The sequence below is a fragment of the Equus quagga genome, chromosome 1, assembly GCF_021613505.1.
Source record: "Equus quagga isolate Etosha38 chromosome 1, UCLA_HA_Equagga_1.0, whole genome shotgun sequence".
NCBI classification, from domain to species: domain Eukaryota; kingdom Metazoa; phylum Chordata; class Mammalia; order Perissodactyla; family Equidae; genus Equus; species Equus quagga.
Genome location: NC_060267.1, coordinates 28,859,114 through 28,877,505, shown reverse-complemented (window position 1 = coordinate 28,877,505; position 18,392 = coordinate 28,859,114). Strand labels below are relative to the sequence as shown.

Here is an 18,392-nt window from a genome sequence, read left to right as displayed (position 1 = left end):
GTGGATGCCCTCTACTTTTAAAGATTCTGTGATGCTGACCCCAACCCAAACAGGTCTAAACTTAGTTCCACTCCTGTTTTTCACAGTTGGCTTAAGCCCTGAGTCAGCCTGGGTCTTGCACTCCACACTACTTAGCTTAGGCCACTGCATGCGGACCTTTTATCCATGATTTTAGTCCTAGGGCTTAAATTCTTCACTTTGACCTGCTTACCCAGGGTTTGCATTTCGTGGGGGGGCTCAGGTGAGGGATAGCTCAACATTTGCTTTTCAATCTCTTCTTTGCTATTAGAGGTCATAGCAATCATGTACTTTCTTTCTACGAGAGCTGGTCCAGGCTGACCCCTGCGGCCTTTGTCCTGCTCTAGCAGCCTTCCTGGTCTGCTCGGGTTCTGATTAGAGTCCTTCTGAATCAGGGAAGCCATAGAGTGCAGTTAAGATACAGGCTTTGAAGTAAGATAAACATGGTCTTGCATCTCAGCTTGACTTCTTCTGGCTGTGACTTTGAGCAAGACTCTTGGCCATTCTGAGTGTGAGCTTTCTCATCTATAGTATGGTGACAGTGGTGTCTACTTCATGAGGTTTTATGGACGGGATTGGAAGCAGTAATGCACGTAACATTTTTTGGTGGAGGTTGACACATTTTATGCACGTTATTGTTACAGAGTCATCCCGCAGCCACCTCTGATCAGAGCCTGCTTTTTCCTTCCAGTCATTGAGGACTGTGGTGGTCTTGACGACTCATGTGGTCCTAAATAGAAGAAGGGGGAGCATTCCTTTTTCTTCTCTTCCAATATGGCAGGTAAGTGGACTCTTCCTTTTCATGAGCCTGAGTAAAAAGACAGAAGTATTCTTAAGCCCCCTGTTGGGGTATGGCCCAGGCAACCCTCTTGTAAGATAAGAGGGCGGGTCTCTTATAGGAGGTCCCAGCCTTTTCTCTCCTTTTAGTGCTAGAAATGGCCTTTAACAAGGGTCCTGCTGGCTGTGAGAATGCAGGCTTTCAGCATAGAGCTCACACACCCACATTCCTTATAATTACCTTTGGATTTCATAATCATATAAGAGGGAAGCAGATGAGAAATTACTCTTTTATCATGAATATACTTACACTGGGAAGGCCAATAAACGTTCATTACTGTACAGACCAAGAAAACTGCAGATAAGGAAATCAGACTATTTTGTGCAAAAGGTCATAAGGAAAAGTAACAAGTGCAGTTGCTAACACTGAGCTCTCAAAAGGGGAGTTTTCTTGTTCTGCTCCCAAGAGAGATTCAAAATTGTTTGTTACTGTTCTTTTGCAGGGCCTTTCAAGTCCAAAGACCATTACTAAGTTTGCCTCTGTCTCTTCTTACCAAGTTAAATGATCCCACTTTTAAAAAAGTTTTTAGATATTGTTTTTCATTTGTTTGATTCCACTTTGAATTGTCCTTACAAATCTCCATATTTTTAAGTAGAATAACCTAGAAGGGATGACAGTTTTCTAAGGAGATTTAAACCCTTGCTGAGTACAATTGCAGTTATCTTGTCGATGCTTTATCATCTGGAAGACTAGAAACCCACGTTTCTGATACACTGAAAATAATCTTCAATCTAATCTTTGGTCTAGGAATACCCCCATCCAAAAGAAAGCAGTTCAGCTGCTTTGAGAGTTGTTGAAAAGCTTTAACTAGTTCTTGTGTATATGCCTGTGAAGACTGGGAGTTTAGGGAGGGGGGAAATGTCAATCAATGGCAAAACTCAAAGACTGGTCATAAACAATGATAGTCGGCTCCTTTTCTATTATAAATCTAAGGAAGGAACCAAGAGAAGAAATAGAGGAACATGTAAGGCAACACAATCACAGGATATTTTAGAATTGGAAGAAATTTGCTGATCTTCTGATCTACAGGTTTTACTTAACAGGTGATGATCCAAGACGGTGATGCCAGAAATCGGCAGGTACAACAACTCTGTGACACAGGTATAATTTTAATACCAATTTTATGGATGATGAACTTGAGGTGACACTGACAGTAAGTGGGAGAGCTGGAATTTGGACCCAGATTTGGTTGGCTTCAAGGCCTATGTTTTAGCTTCTGCACTGTCTCATACATAAACATCTATGAGGTCCTTTCTTGCGTTGGTTAGCTTGTGTTTGTTCATAATGAGTGGCTGCATTTACCCCATTGCATTTTGCTCATATTCCCTAAAGGAGTTAAGTGGTTTTCGTGTAAAGAAGAGACATTCCCTTATGTTTAAGAGACCTGCGTTAACACTTGTGATCTTCCCCTCTGGAGAATTTTACAATGACCAATGCATCCCAGGAGATGGGACCAACAGAGGAAAAAGGGCCAGGGATTTACGGAAGGGCATAGAAAGGCCAAGTTGAGGGTCCTACAAAAAAAAAGAGGGGTCAGATATGAGGAGCAATGACCAAAGGATACTTCTAGTAAATTAAGATACTCAAAATAATTCATCATACTTTAAAACTGGAAAATAATGTTGGTAAAGGAGGTAAGTCAGATTGAAGGACTGAGTCAAAGGATGCTACTGTGAAAGAAGAAAGGGCTCACTGTTTTCCCCATGGCCTGGCTTGAAGTTTTAAATATTTCATGTATCTTTACATGATAAGTAGGCAGGAAGAGAAAAGAAGGGAGGAGGTCCTACATAAGACACGTTGCAGAAGACATATTTATTGCAAATTCTAAGGATTAAATCTTCACCACTTCACTTATTCCATAATTAAAATCTATTGAGCACCTCTTCTGTGCCAAGCCTTGCACAGATGCTACATATCTACAGATGAGTAAGACACCAATCCTGACCGCAATCAACTTACTGGCCAGCAGGGGAGCAGACAATTAAGCAGATATTTGCAATAGAATGGGCAAGTAAGTAACAGGACCATAGAACTTTAATACAACATTTGAACAAGCAACTCAGCTTGGGATATCTGGGATAGCATCAAAAATTTCTTTTAAGGTGCATCCTGAAGAATGAAAGGAAGTTTGCCAGGTGAAGAAATGGGGGAGAACGTATTTCAGGTGAATGGCACTGCATGAGCAAAGACATAGAATTATGAAAGGACACATGTAAGAAGTTAATGTGGCCACAGTTAGAGGACTGAAAGTGGTGGCTCTTATTATATTAGCTAGTTATAATGAAATTGTTAATAGTTATTTAATAAGTTACTTCCATTTATGTTAATACCAGACTGGAAAGTAAGTTGAGAAAGACTGGGTCTAAGAGAGTGAAAGTTTCTGTTTATGATGGAGGTTATAAAAGATGAGATAAAGAGAAGTTTCATATCAGAATTATGGACAATATAACCAAGCTTATCATTTCCAGAGTATAAGGGAGTCTCCACAACAAAGAGATATAGCCAAATGGATCGTTTAACCCTGAGGCGGCAGTGGCACATGCTTCCTTGAAGACCGGATGAAACTCGGAGAAACCAGAAGTAAAACATCATATAATAAACAGAAAAATTGTGCAATCCTCTCGGATTTTCTTTGAAAAAAACACATCTAGAGAAGAGTATGGCATTTGGAGCCTGAAAGTCTGGGGGTTTGAATTCTGGCTCTGCTATTTACTAGCTATGTGGCTGTGGACAACTTAACCTCCAGAAGCATCAACTACCTCATGTGGAAAATGGATACATAAGCGGCACCTTGCAGAGGCGGCGCAGCGAAAGCCCTAGCCTATACTTGGCACCCAGTGTGAAGCCCCAATATGAGAGTTATCCTGGCTGTGGTCTCAGGGGTATTGCTTTGAACATATAACCAAAGTTGCTGCCTTCTTCAAAACAACTCTAGAGTAAGCCCTTCGGAATAAGCTATGTTCACCATGAGCCATCTGGGTGGGAGGGTGTATTTGGTGGGTGTGTGTCTATGGATAGGACAGCAACTGTGAATGCACTTGGGATGAATATATCTGTTGGAAATTGGGATTCAGTGTTGATTAATGCTTTGACCTAAAGCCTCTACAAGTATTTGCTTGTAATTTACTTCTGTGGGAGATATGTGAGCCACCTGGAACCATCCCTGTCAGTCCAAATCCTTCTTTTGGAGGACATTTGGGTCAGCCTTCCCTCTTTTCATTTTTGTAGCACTCTAGTCAAATAGAAAATAAATGGTTTTGTGGCTTTCTCGGGCTGACCCAGATGTATGCATTCTGCTTCTCTAGCTATGCTGCTAGGTTCTTGAGGTAGAGACTACAAACAGTGCTGGGCCCATTTTAAAGGTTTAAGAGCGAGTTTTTCATTGAAATAGTTTTAGAACAAGGAAAGGGGAATTCTACTTTATACAGTGGGTGAATGGTAACTATGTGACACTTTCTACCAGTGAATGTGATGTAGAGACTGCCAATTCTCAATGAAGCCACAGACCCTATAAAACATAAGCTCCCCAAGGCAGGGTCATCCTTATCCTGTTCCTCATATACCCTAGTGCTGAGCACTGTATCTGACACACAGCAGGCACCAAATAAGTGTCTGTTGAATGAAGGAAGGAAGAAATGAATGGTATTGAAAGCATTTAGGCATGCTCAAAAATGGCAGAGCCTTAAATAATCCAAGGGAAAGCTGGTAACTATTTCTGGGCTTATCATGTTGGCTTCTTTCTGTTGACATTGAGGTAACAACTGTGACAGTATTCCACTAAATATGTCTTAGTACCATTTTCAGAGAAAGAAAATTCACTGGATAGATTCCTGAGCCCACTAAGTTCTTAGAAATTCCAGGTGAGTACATTTATAGAATTCACATCTGCATGGACATTGTTCTACAAAATGATTGAAGGAAGGAATCAAAATGATAGTGAGGTTTTTTTACATTCCGCCTTTCACATGAAACCCAGGAGACTTCAGATGATTTCTGTGCCCTTTTCTATTTTTCAGCCAAAATAGATTCTTTCTGCCTCTCTCAAAATTTCCCATTTGTTGTATAAATGAGGAGGCCCCCTCAGAGCTTGCCTCGTTTAACAACTTCGGTTGGTGAGGCCGAACGTTTTCTATTTAAGGCAGAGCTTGGAAGTTACTGATTCTCCAACCGGGCTGATGCTGGCGTCATGCCCCAGATGTTTTGTCCCTTTGACTTTTAATTCCTTGTCTCTAAATATCAGCCCTTAAACAGCAGCCTCATGACAACTAACTGAAGCGGGATCATTTGCATTGGTGATATTCCTTCAGAAAGCAAAATTTAGGCTTTGTATTTTGTTTTCATCACTTTTATAAAAGAAGGCCTCACATCTACATAAACAAATAAAACAAGAAATTCCATCTAGGGGTTTCATATTCAAAATATTACAGCACCTTTGTTCCTAATAAGAGGTCCCTGATGAAAAACACCTCTGCAAGTTGAAGAGGTTCCGGGCAGTATGCAATTGTGATAACGGCATTTTATGCAGTCATCTCTCTTTTCAGTGATATCTTTCTGGCATTTTCTTCTCAATTAACCTCAAATATTTCTAATATTTTGCATAATGATTTAGAGCATATTTATGTTATCACATTTCAATCCTACGAGAGGCAAAGGGAGTCGACCTTTCTTATCTCAATTTAACCAGCCGTTTCTCAGGCTTTTCCTGAGAAACGGGCGTGACTTCCAGTTTACGGCTCTCTTCAGTCAAAGGCAAGTAAGTCCCAGAGAGGGACTCAGCTGAGAGGTGGTGGTTGCCAACACTTCCCAGAGCTGGGAGTGCGTGGGTGAAGGGGATCTTGGTGGCACACCATGGCCTCTACTAGAGATGGGCATGGGACAAGCGTGTGGGCCTCTGCCCAGAGCTCTAGCTCTCTCCACTTTTTAATCACAGCAGTCCATCTTTAATTTTAAAATTAGTTTTAAACACTTAAATCATGACATATATCATACTAGAGAACTCATTATGTAGGTACAACAAATTGACCATTTCCAATACCTTGCAAGCCTCCACATGCATCTCCCCAATTGTATCCTTCTCTCCAGAGGGAACAGCCGACCTAAATTTGGTGTTAATCATTTACTGGCTATTCTTTATAGCTTTTTTCTCTTTTTTTAAATAAGGATACCAGTCAGGTTGGGTTAGGGGACACAATTCAGCCTATAACAATATGTTTTCCCCCCTTACGAACATCTTTCTTGCAGGCGTTCTTAAACCCTTCTCTACATGCTTTACAGAAAGGCTGTCACATCCCTTCACTGACAGAGCACTGTTCTCAATGTGGCAAGCAAGCAGCACTCTTACAAACATCTTTTTTACATGTGTTCTAAAATACTTCTCTGCATGCATTCTCTTTATAGCTTTTCAAAGCCACATAAGTATCTGTTCCTAATCAATATATCTTTTCGTCTAGTTTTTGAGCTTTAAATAAGTGGAATCACTCCACTTTATGTTATCTTCAGTCTTTTTCTGCTTAACATGATAACCTAATTTAGGCTTTTTTCATTGATGCTTATAGCTGTAGCTCATTCTTTTTCTTTGCCATATATTATTTCATTGTGTGATGATTTACTATGTCATGCCATTGATTTGTTTTATATAGTCTTCTGTTGTTGGTTGGCCTTTTGGTGCTAACTTGTCTACGAGGGTTTGTATTTTAAAAGAGGTTTCATATTTAACCAAAGCCTTAATCTCTCATTGTCGACTTCCAGGCACTGTGACAAACCAGAAATACATACCCTATTTAAGTAGGAATATTTTTTTTTGATAAAAATGTCTTCCTTATAAGGCTTAATCAGCCTCTATTGGCCCACAAAGGATGGTTGGTTTTTGTCAGAGCACAGTTAACATAATAAAATTCAACATTTTATAACTGTTTGATAAACTGTGACCCTACAGCAGAAAGACTATATAAGAGGATACTGTCTTTAAAAGAATGAGGTCAAAAGGATGAGCAAGAATCAATAAATAACTGTGGTAGAGACAAACGAATTTCGTATATGGGCATCTCATGAATAACTCTGACGATCATTTCTGAGTTTTATGGCTGTCATCATCAAACATGGGGTCTCAGCCCAGGACGCTCCTATTCAAAATAACAAACTGTGGGCAGTGAGTCAGGAAACATTGAACTTCAGCCCACAACTCTGAGAATGAGGAGTTCTGCTAATTGCTTGGGTTTTTATATGGTACTAATATGGTGAATAATTTTCCAAAAAAGATCAATTTGCCCAGCATAGCATTGCTGGAATGGCCTTTCTTTAATGGTTTTCCTGATGCAGAAGAAATTCCTACAAGAAAACTTGATCTTCAGTATAATTTCCAGTAGCTAAAGACAGGAAAAATCAATGGCTTTAACTACCTTCTCACCAAAATTTAACTAAAACTCTTGAAAGCAAAAGCTCCAGTAGGGCCTTGTTCAAAAATGATTTTAAGACATCTAAAACTGCCAAGTATTCTTAATCCAGGGAAATTTCTCTGAAGTAGGATTTAAATTCAAGACCTGGAAGTGCCTTTCATTTCCCATGAGCTCAAATCTATTAAGCTCTCAGGGACACTGGTTTTTCCCCAGGAGGGAAAAAGGGGTTTTTCCCCCCAAAGGAATACAGTTCTCTAATTTTTAATTATTTTAGATTTTTTTCCATCAGGGCCAAAAGTTAGCAATGCCCGTATGATTTCTTTCTTCTTCTTTTTTTTTTTTTTTTTAAAAAAAAAGATGGCTCATGAGATAGATAATAAAGCATAAAAACATTAATTACTATGTGTGTGTATGTGCTTGCAGAATTCTGTCAACCCTAATTAGGCAGCAAAGAGATTAGCTGCAATCTTGCTTGGTGTGTGTGAGTGTTTGCGTGTACGTGTACGAGTAAGGAATTCACCCAAGTAAGATGATAAAATGTTGTTAGAGGCTGGGTAAGGGGACTAGGTAGCAAGAAAAAGCATGTCCTTCAAAAGTCCTTAGAATACTAAGAAGGATAATCTGTGAGAAAGGGCAGAGAGACGTCATCTGTCATCTGTGGTTTGGGTGGCTTGGGTAAAATCAAATGGAACCAGCACCCAGACCCCTTTGTCCGGGTCTGGAACCTCTGATGATAACCAGCTCTGAGACAGCATTTTGGTCCTGGATTTCAGACCAAATGGACTCAGCCATCCTGGGAAGGTCAATCCACTTTCCTTAGTTGTATAAATGCCTTTGTAACCCTGCAAAGACTCAGAAACTATCATCGAAATGATGACATGAATCAAAATAATTTTAATACTTCTATGTACACCTAAAGGTAAGTTTTAAAATCATCATTATAATCTGTCTATATTTTCTATGTAACGCATTTCATAGTTTAAGAGAATCTGACATTTTGTGCTTGTGGTTTTAATTTGAAACATTTAATTAATATTAGTCGTGATTTCTATGAGAAAGGTAGGTGATTTATTTAGTTTGTAGATAATGTTTGAATGTTTAAAGGAATGGGATATTTTAAATCTCTGCACAGGCTTCTCAGCACCATTTAACTGCTGAGGAAAGTTTGCTTTGTTGACTGTCCAGCTCTACTCTAGTAGTTGCATGAAGGTCTTGAGATATGTTGAAATTCTGTGATTATAGTTTAACATGCTTAACTGAATATAATTAATTAAGGTGTTAATTATTTGGAGAAATTACTCTGTTCAACTTATTGGTTCTTAGAATATTAATCAAAGATCAAAGTTTTACAGAAAAATCACTAGGTTTATATTGAAAGTGACTAGATACTTAAGTTGAACTTAACGTTTAAGAAATACAAATCTTTATGATCTACCAAAGATCCCTTTTTAACATTAAAAATCAGTTAACAAACGAAACTAGGCTCTTCTGGGAAGCTAATTTCCCCAATTCCTAGAAAATATAAGTGATTGGAATACTGTATCAGGGTTCAGTGGAGAAAACAGAATTCACTCCAGATACGTGAGTAGAAAGGACTGAATACAGGAATTTGGGTGTTTATACACTTGTGGAAGAGCTGGAGGAAGAGGACTCAGGAGGCCATCACATCTGTCTCTGCCATCACATCTGTCACTATCACAGCTGCCAACACTCACAAAGCCGGTGACTGGACACTGGGACACTTACATCTGTTGGCACCTGCACGCCAATCGTAACAGCAGCTGGAAAATGGCCTCCACCTTCCTACCCAAGAGCATCAGACAGGCAGAATCTAGGCTGCATCCAAAATCCTAGTTGTTAAGAGAGTCTGAAAAATGCAGTTTTTTGCCTTCTTGCTCCTATGACTAAGGAGGAGATTCAGAAGAGGTGGGACTAGGTGCTGAGCATCCAAAAGCAGGATCCACAAAGCAAAACCCATATATTATAACTTGGTGATGTTTCCTAAACACTACAACATGCAGGTTAGAAACTGGACGCATTTTGTCAAACAGAGCCCCTGGGGATACGCTGTATTAGGCAACCGTAGACGGTTTTCCAGTAGCCCTTTTAAAAATGTTTGTGACCTAAGTTACAACATAACAGCTCTTTTCATTGTGTAGAAATTGTTTCCTCTTGACATCTGTCAACAAATACATTGTAGAAAACAGGCTTTGCCAGTCACATAGTTTTATGAATTTTATTTCAGGTACTACCTTTTTTCCCCCAGGCAATATGCCCCAGAGCATACGTCCCAGAGGAAATCTGATACCACTAGGTCAAGCCTGTGCCTTCTGGTGCCCTCTTGGAATTGTATTTTTCTATTGAGTAGAATTAATTTCACAACGGCCAAAGACTGCTTTATAAAGAGCGTTATCAACAGGATAAAGGGATCTGACATCCAAAATTAACTCACTGAATTCACTTCTTTCTCTGTATTCTTGCTGGCTGTTTAATCTGGTAGTTGGCATTTTGATCTAGGGCAGAGGCATTGTATCTTCTGGTTTGAAAATTTCTTTTTTAAATTTGATTTTGTTCTAGATAATAGTGTCAAGAGGTAAGAGTTAGAATTAAGCCTGCTTGTGACTTATAAAAATGAAAATAATAATAGCTTAAACCCAATAAAATTTTATTTCCCTCTCGTGTGTGCAATGTGTGAAGGTAAGTGCTCCAGAGCAGGTGTGACCAGGCTCCACTCACGTCTGTCCTGCCACCCCAGAGCGTGGCCTTCATCTTTGCGGTCTAGGTAGGTAGCATCAGCATTCCAGGCAGAATGGATAAAGGGGACAAAAAGAGGCAAAGAGCAGGTGCCCAGTATCTCAAGGAGGGTTTTGAGAAGCTGTTGAACTACACTTGACTTACATCCCACTGGCCAGCACTGTCACATGCCTTCATTCAGTTGCAAGTGAGGCAGGAAAATATAGTCTTTATTCTGTCTCTATTATGGGCACCAGGTGTCCTGTTAAAAATTCTATTGTGTTGGAAAGAAGTGAGAAAGGGTACAAAGGGGGGCGATGAGCGCTCTATGCTACACTCAAATTTCATACAACGTAAAACATTTACTTTTCAAGAGTATCAGAATTCTCCTCAAAAAAGCCACTTTTTGGGGGCTGGCCAGGTCGTATAGTGGTTAAGTTCGTGCGCTCTGCTTCGTTGGCTCAGGGTTTGCAGGTTCGGATCCCAGGTGCAGACCTAGCACCACTCATCAAGCCATGCTGTGGTGGCATCCCACACAAAAAAGAGGAAGATTGGCACAAATGTTAGCTCAGCCACAATCTTCCTTACACACACACACACAAATCACTTTTTTCAGAAGAGGAAATTAATCTTTACTGTTTGGCTGATGTGATGCAGTATTTACCCTGGGTAGCACGAATGATTCTTTTTAATAGAAAAACATTCAATATTTCCACCTGAGTTAGCAAGAACACATTGTCTGTTGCTGCAAGAATGGGAGTCCCTTCACTTTGTGCTCTTGGAAGGTTCTCCTGATTCGAGTTCTTCAAGAGGATGGAGTTTGGTGTGGAAATCGGCAGGTCAAGGGACTCTGGGTTGCAGATCACAGGTCAGCAGAAGAAAAGTGAGGAAATCCTGAAGGCATTAAGAGGGGCTGCAGGGGGCGATGAGGTTCAGCAGGTAAGTTTTCCCTCCTCTTCTTATCACTTCCTGTTTCACCCCCATGGAGTTTGCTTTCTGTTCTTAGATGATCCCTGGGACACTGTGAAAAGCAGGGGAATAAAACTGCTGGCAGAAGTTGAAGCCTGGGGACCTTTGGGCGGCAGACAGATCTACAAGAGGGAGGAAGTAATCATGACCTTTGATTGAGGGCCTAGGCGCCAGGTATTCTGGAAATGTCATCTCATTTTATTCCCTCAACAATCCTATGATGCATTAATTATCAACTCCATTTTACCAATGAGGGCACACTGACACTCAGAAAGTTAAAGTGACTCCCCAGGGTCACACAGCCAGTGAGAAGTCAAGTCAGAATCCAAATGCAAGTGCTCTCTCCTCAGCTAAAATGATGTCTCAGGGAGGTTCCGGAACTGGAGATTACCAACCACCTCAGCTCAGGCCAACTGTCTTCCAAGATGATCTGGTCAATGAAGGTGTAACTTAGGTTCCATAATTTGTACTTAAAGGTGAGGAATCGTAGATGTCAAGAAGGGTAGAGACTGAAAAAGAGGCACTGGAGTTTCTGCAACAATTTTATTCCACCCCTATTGTTCAACTGAACATCAGTTGTATCATCTTCTTTTATTATTCTCCTTGAAATCATGAATTTCGGTTTAACTGCAGTTCCTAGCTCTCCCATCATTCTTTTTTTTTTTTTTTTTTTTTGAGGAAGATTAGCCCTGAGCTAACATCTGCTGCCAAACCTCCTCTTTTTTGGCTGAGGAAGACTGGCCCTGAGCTAACATCTGTGCCCATCTTCCTCCACTTTATATGTGGGACACCTACTACAGCATGGCTTGCCAAGCAGTGCCATGTCCGCACTTAGGATCTGAACTGTTGAACCCCGGGCCACCAAAGTGGAACATATGCACTTAACCACTGTGCCACTGGGCCGGCCCTCTCCCATCATGCTTTACCCACAAACTTTCACAGACTTTGTCCTAAACACAGTGCAACATTCCTAGCAGGAAAACTCATTCTTTCACCTGCAGCTTTTCAAAGAACACTGTTATCTTATAGGCCAGATGAAATCAGTTTGCTAAAAAACGTTGAATTCCTTTTTCTTTGAGTGTCCCTACATAGGGCAGGTGACATTGTAGACTACTCTGCAGCCCCTTTGTTCCTTGCTCAATAAAACTTCACTTTATTCAAGTATTCATTATCCATGAATCTCAGGGGGGGTAGGCTCAGCCTTGGGTGAAATGTGCTTGGTTTAAGAAAAGAATAGTAGTTTCATTTTTCTCACCAGGAATTGATTTAGGAATAGATGTGTGATGTAATTCTGGGCAATAACAAATAAGGGATGTCTGATGGAGGCTTTTGGGAAAATTTTCTTTACTTACAAAAAAAGGATGCAAGAAAGGAATGTTTACTCTTCTGGCCTTTGGACATGGCTCTGTGAAAATGGGATGTTGGGAGCTGCTGCAACCATTTTGTCAACATGAAGAAATCAACCAGGGGAAAAAAGCTAACGCATTGAGGATGGCAGAGCAGAAAGACTGAAGGAATCTGGGTTCTTGAAAACATCAATGAGCAGCTGAAATAACCAATCTTGAGCCTAAATCCAATCTTCCTGTCACATGAGATCAAAACATTTATTGCTTAAGCCATTTTAAGTTGAACTTTTTTATGACTCAAATGCAAATGAAGCATCCTAAATGATAAACTGAAGCAGGAGAAAAAGAACATGAGGTGAGGAAATCTGGGTCACTTTAGGTATGAGCCGCCAAAAGAAGTGGGAACGTGCTACTTAATATGTTCACACATAATTCTTATAAAAAGCTGTTTAGGCAATACCACAAAAATAGACTACTTCTATTTTTTAAATTAGGAACTGTAAAAATCTCCAATTAGAGCAAGGGGTAAAAAAAAAAATTGCGGGGAAAAAATTTTTTGTTAATTTTCTAGATATTAGAATTTTCATGCATTCTTATCACAGGCAACTTTTTCTGGCTAAACATGAAGGTATCTTCTTAATAATTCTCTGCTTTTTACTGTAACCATTCCTTGTTTTATGAGAGAAACCTATTCCACAAGATCTGCATGGGTCTAGAGTTCCCTAACCCTCACCATGCAGTTGATGACTTTCCATTTCCCAGAGGAAGCAAAGGATACTGTAAACTGTGACGGTGAAGTCGGTTTTGCTAAGCGCTGAGAGCGCTTCCTTATAAAGCGCATCTCACTGGTCCTCAGCTCCAGGACTAAGCGCTCAATACCCGTACGTATGCTGAAATATGTCATTAAAAACGGAAACCACTTTTTTCCAAAACAAAAAACACCCCAAGGGGTAGCTGTTACTGTGCAGAACATCCTATTATGGTTGCAAGAGAATCTGCAACAGTTTGGACTTGTTTTTTATTCCTCGTCAGCTGTATGGTGTGTCAGCAGCTTACAGGCGAGATTCTGGCTTCTGAGAGATTTAACAGCTTCTTGATGTGAGATCTCTGAGGAGGTCTGATCAGCTGGGTGGAGGACTGTCTGTTGCTGCCTCAACCTGCTTCTCTGGGCTGATAACTACCTTCTGAGTTATCTCCCTGCCTGCAAATTAGCAGCACTCCAGAGGGGAATGAAACAAAACGTTCAGGAACTAGTCCTCAATCTACTGAAATCACTGATTTGCAGAAGCATAACTAACCCCAGGTATGGCTTATTCATAGCCCAGGCTCCTGCAAGATGAACGGGAGTAGACGGTGAGCCAGATAAACACCTTTTGTCCTTTTGCCTGTGGCTTAGATTGCGGTTGGTCAAAGAGTTTGCAGAGCAACACTTAACCTTACACTTAAGAACTTAACACTTAAGCAACATGCCCTTAAGAGTCATCTAAGGAAAAGGGCTTATCGATTCAGACAAAAGGTTCGTGACATGCAGCATCCTCTGTCCCTGCCTGGAGATTCCACAATGCACATCGCCTATTAGGGACTCTGAGAAGTCTTGCAATCAAGATCCTTTCAATCTTTGTATAACTCAGCCATTCTCAAACTTATTTAAGTATGGGATTTTTTTTTTTCACATAACGCTTATAAATACTCTCAAAGGACTTGTGTTCTGAGGAACAGACATTCAGAATCACTTATCTGGGCCATGTTTGTTTTCCTCATTTCTACCTGGCTTTCTAAGGGATGGTCAGTGTGTGTGTGTATAAAATGGGCGGCTGGAGTGGTTGAGTTTGTGCACTCCACTTCGGCGGACTGGGGATTCATGGGTTCGGATCCTGGACGCGAACCTAGCATGGCTCATCAGGCCATGCTGAGGCGGCATCCCACATAGCACAACCAGAGGGACCTACAACTAGAATATACAACTATGGACTGGGGGGGCTTTGGGGAGAAGAAGAAGGAAAAAAAAGGAAAAAAAAGGAAGATTGGCAACAGATGTTAGGTCAGGTGCCAATCTTTAAAAAAAATAAAATGGGTGGCTGGGGGAAGGTTGGACCTTTAACTGAACCAACCCACATCTGAAAAAAGAAATTCAAGAGAGATGGATTAAAAAAGAAAAGCAAAGATCCCCAAACCAGAGAACTACAAATAAATTAGTTATTAGCATTTATTGAGTACATACTGCCAGGCACTGTTAAGTGCTTATAATTATGAAAACATTTAATCCTCAAAACAACATAAGGTAACTAGTCTTATCATTCGCATATAACAGAGAAGGAAAGCTGAAGCTCAGAGGGTAAGAAACCCACTCCAGCTGGTCAGTGGGGAAGAAGTCACAATCTGAGCTCAGGCTGGCTGGTTCTAGAATCAGCCCTCTTAACCATCATGCCAGACTGCCCCTAAACTCTCCAAAGAGAGACAAGCCAGAGATCCTCGCATTTCCCCAGCACGGAGACACGAATCTTTCATTCTTGGTTCCCAGGAAACCCCTAGCGAGGAGCCATCTCGCCTGGGTTCATACGGCCCCTCTGCACTTTCTAGCTATGTGACTTTAAAGTGTGTCTTAACCTCTCTCTGTTTCAGGTTATTTTCATGTGGAAAATGTAAAGAAAGAAAAAGAAAAAGAAAAAGGTGTATGCGTCATGAGGAGGCTGTGAGGCGTTTTCGATCTATGTCCACTGTTGTTCAGTCAAAGCTGGTCTCACAAGCCTCTGCCTACTGACCCTTGTCTGTCCTCTGCTCCGTCAGAATAAGACCGTGTCATCTTCCATACAACGTTCTTCCAGATATTTCAAGATAAGTGACATAGCACCTTTCTTCCAGGCTAAATATTTCTGGATTCTTTAACTGTCTCCCAGACTGTGGCTTTCAGAACACTTTCCCTGCTTGCTCTTATTCTAAACAACTCTTCTGCCAACGTGTGGCATTTTGATCTCTCTTTCCTGAATATATCATAAAAAGTGAGAGTTTTCCTTTTTCTTATAGTCCTTAAGAGGTTGACATTTATTTCACAAGAGATGCAACTGTCAGCATCCCTATAAACTAAAACGTTAAACTAAAGTAGAATTTTATTTTGAAAAGTTTGTTTCCTTCTTAACCTATTTCCCTTCCCACAACAAATACTTTAATGCAACAGTTACTGAGTCTTAAGATGGGCTGGTTACAGGGTCATGCTGGGCATTAGTTGACTGAAGGAGGGCATTTTTTTTTCTCTGTCGCTTTAATAAGAACTGAGTCTTTTCTGCTGCAAGAAGATATGTCAAGGAGGACTTGACCAGATACCCTCTAAATTCCCTCCTAATCCTCAGATTCTGCGATTCGAGGCTTCTGCAATTTGGTTCAAAGTCCACACATACCAAAGTCCTCCTCATTCCATTGCAGTAAGTTCATTACACATCTCATTTCAAGGAAATTTCATTTATAACTATAGTATATATAAATTATATATATATTAAATAAATATTTAAGTTTATACATATTTCCCATTTCCTTTTTTCTTCTAGGGAATTGCTTCTTCAGAGGCTGATTAAATTGGTTTTAAAGTGGTTTATCTACTCATGCTGCTTGTTTTCCCATTTGACATGTTAATCCCCTCTTCATCTTGTCAGAAAACCCTTTGGTTATATCCATCAGGTATAAACAAATGTTTCCAGTGATAGAAATTCAGGGCAGCAACCTCCCATCTTCCAGAAGACCATTAAGAATTTGTGACAAGGCAGCAGCCCTTTGGAACTCAGCACAAATAAATAAAAAGGCCCAGCTCAGCCCATCAGTTCCTTTGAAGACATGGGCACAGTCTGGGACACACAGGCAAAAAAGGAATTTTGTGTGTAGACCTGTGATCAAAATGGATGTTCAACCACACAAGGACCTCCCCTAGAGGTATTCACAGATAGTGACGTAGTGAGGTTTGTGTAAACAGAGTGGATAAAGCAGAACATGGGGATCAAACACAGTCTATCTTTTTGTGGGCACAGACTCATTCAATTTACTAAAATCCAACAATAGCTAATGCATTTGTATGTCTCTCCATTTTTACATGTTTTAGTCACTAGCTACTCACATCTTTCTTACAGGAAGTGTTTCTTGGTAAAGAATTTAGGATTTTAATTAGAGAAGAAACAAAAGCAATTACAAAGCATCAAACCCTTAGTAATTAAAGTTGAAGTTTATAAGGTCAAATCCTCAGATGTCATGTCAATCATACCACATATACCAAGAAATACAAATAAATCAGATATACACAGATACCAATGCAGGCAATGTTATTTTTGCCTCATTTTGTGTGTAACATTATTGAAGATTCTACTAATGTCTTAAAAAATACAGAAAGTTCTGGAACATACATCAGTTATCTGGAGGAATAAATACTCCAAATGCTTATCATCAAAACTCTGGAAAAAGAGATAATTTCTCTCTTCAGTATTTTAAAAATTGGTATCCAAATAATTTCATTTTGAACTAGGTTAGTAAACTAAGTCTTCTTCATTGAGCTTTTAAAATGGAAAAAATTTCAAGTTCTAAATATAATAAAGCCTTAAGTACACATTCAAACTGAAAATGGGAATTTATTTTCTATTACGCCTATCTGGCCAAAAGGAGCTGAAGGATTTTTCTCTTCTTACTTTCTTATAACAAACATTGTCAGATTTTTTAGAAAAGCAAAATATACTAACAAAATTGTAGTTGAGAAGACTAATTCTATATGAATATTACTCACGGCCCAGTTAAAATAACAATATAGATTCGCTTCAGTAGATGATGGTGTCAACTTTTAAATATTAGTATCTCTCACACCATTTCTTGGTGGTCTAGACACATTTTTCCTCAACATAACTTCTTCATTTTTCTTCTATAGAGTTCCCTTGACTTAAAATAATGGTTTGAGGAAGATCACATCAGAGTTAGTGGCTCTGTGCTATTTTTTCAAATGTTGAGCAAAGTTGGGCTGGTTGATAACATAATTCATTAAAATGAGCTGTGTCTTCAGTGCCCTGGGCTGGCCCAGCTGTTTGAGAAGCCTTTCTTCCTTTTGTAGCTAAAGAGTTGAGTCTGTTCTTTCACCAGCCCATTGCAGTGGCTGAAAAAGTCCAGGAAATAGTTACACTGAATGCCACCATTCAGAAGAGATTTTCATTTCACAGTGGTGTTACAGGTAACGTATTTCCTTGGGCAGAAAATTGCATTTACTCAGCGTTTAGAGGGAACATTGAATTTCACAACCATAGTTGTCTTTCCCTGTGGAAAAGATTTTTAAGTTTGCTATGATCACTTTCTTTCAATTTCTTTTCCTTACAGTCATGCATGCTCTGTGATCTAAATTTCATTAGTTCATTTAAAATCAGAGAAAAAATTCAAGAGGATAAAAACAAGCACAAAGTAAACAAAGAAACATATAACTTTGCCATTAAATTTTCTCCTGGACAACTTTTCAAATATTTCTCGTCGTTTCCATTCTGTTTCAACACAGCAGGACAACACACTCGTGGCTCAGTGGTGAAGCGACGTGCATATGAGTGACAAAACATGGAAACCAGAAAGGGAATAAAAATGTAAATCAAACTTTTAAAATCCTAGTAATACAACAGCTTCCTTCCTTATTTATTCTGTTAATGTCCATTCCACATGAATTCACATTGTGGTTCCAGGAGGCCATGCATTGTAAGCCCTGATCACAAAGACCACTATTTGGAGAAGGTTGAATTAAGCCCGCTGCCAGTCTCTACTGGTGGCAAACTTGCAAAAGTCTTCTGGAAGACCAATAAAATTATACTCTGATTATTTGTTTTCTGAATTCTGGGGACCATGGAAATAGAAAAGGATAGAAACAAGGCATGCTTTTTTTGCGGCTTCTTGGGCTGGGCAGTAGAAAAATAGGTGCTTTCCTTTGGGGTATTTTTGTGGCTGAGAATGGCGAGGCTGGCATTTCTGAGGGCGCTTCTTCACTGTCCTTAGTCTTTAAGGGAGTGATACGCTTTGGCAGTCCGGCTGTTGACAAAATCTGTCTTCTTGAACTGAGCCTTTGGAATAAGCAAACAGAAATGTGAAAGGTAA

The 18,392-nt window shown here is 39.9% G+C and overlaps 1 protein-coding gene across 1 annotated transcript in view; it reads right to left on the bottom strand.

The window, feature by feature from the left end:
* Window positions 1-14,454: 14,454 nt before the first annotated feature.
* PKP2 (plakophilin 2) overlaps window positions 14,455-18,392 on the bottom strand; it is an 84,132-nt gene continuing 80,194 nt past the window's right edge. The window contains exon 13 of the mRNA XM_046681695.1: window positions 14,455-18,358. Within this exon, the coding sequence (XP_046537651.1) occupies window positions 18,290-18,358 (69 nt within the window). The 3' untranslated portion in view covers window positions 14,455-18,289. The remainder of the gene's footprint in view (window positions 18,359-18,392) is intronic.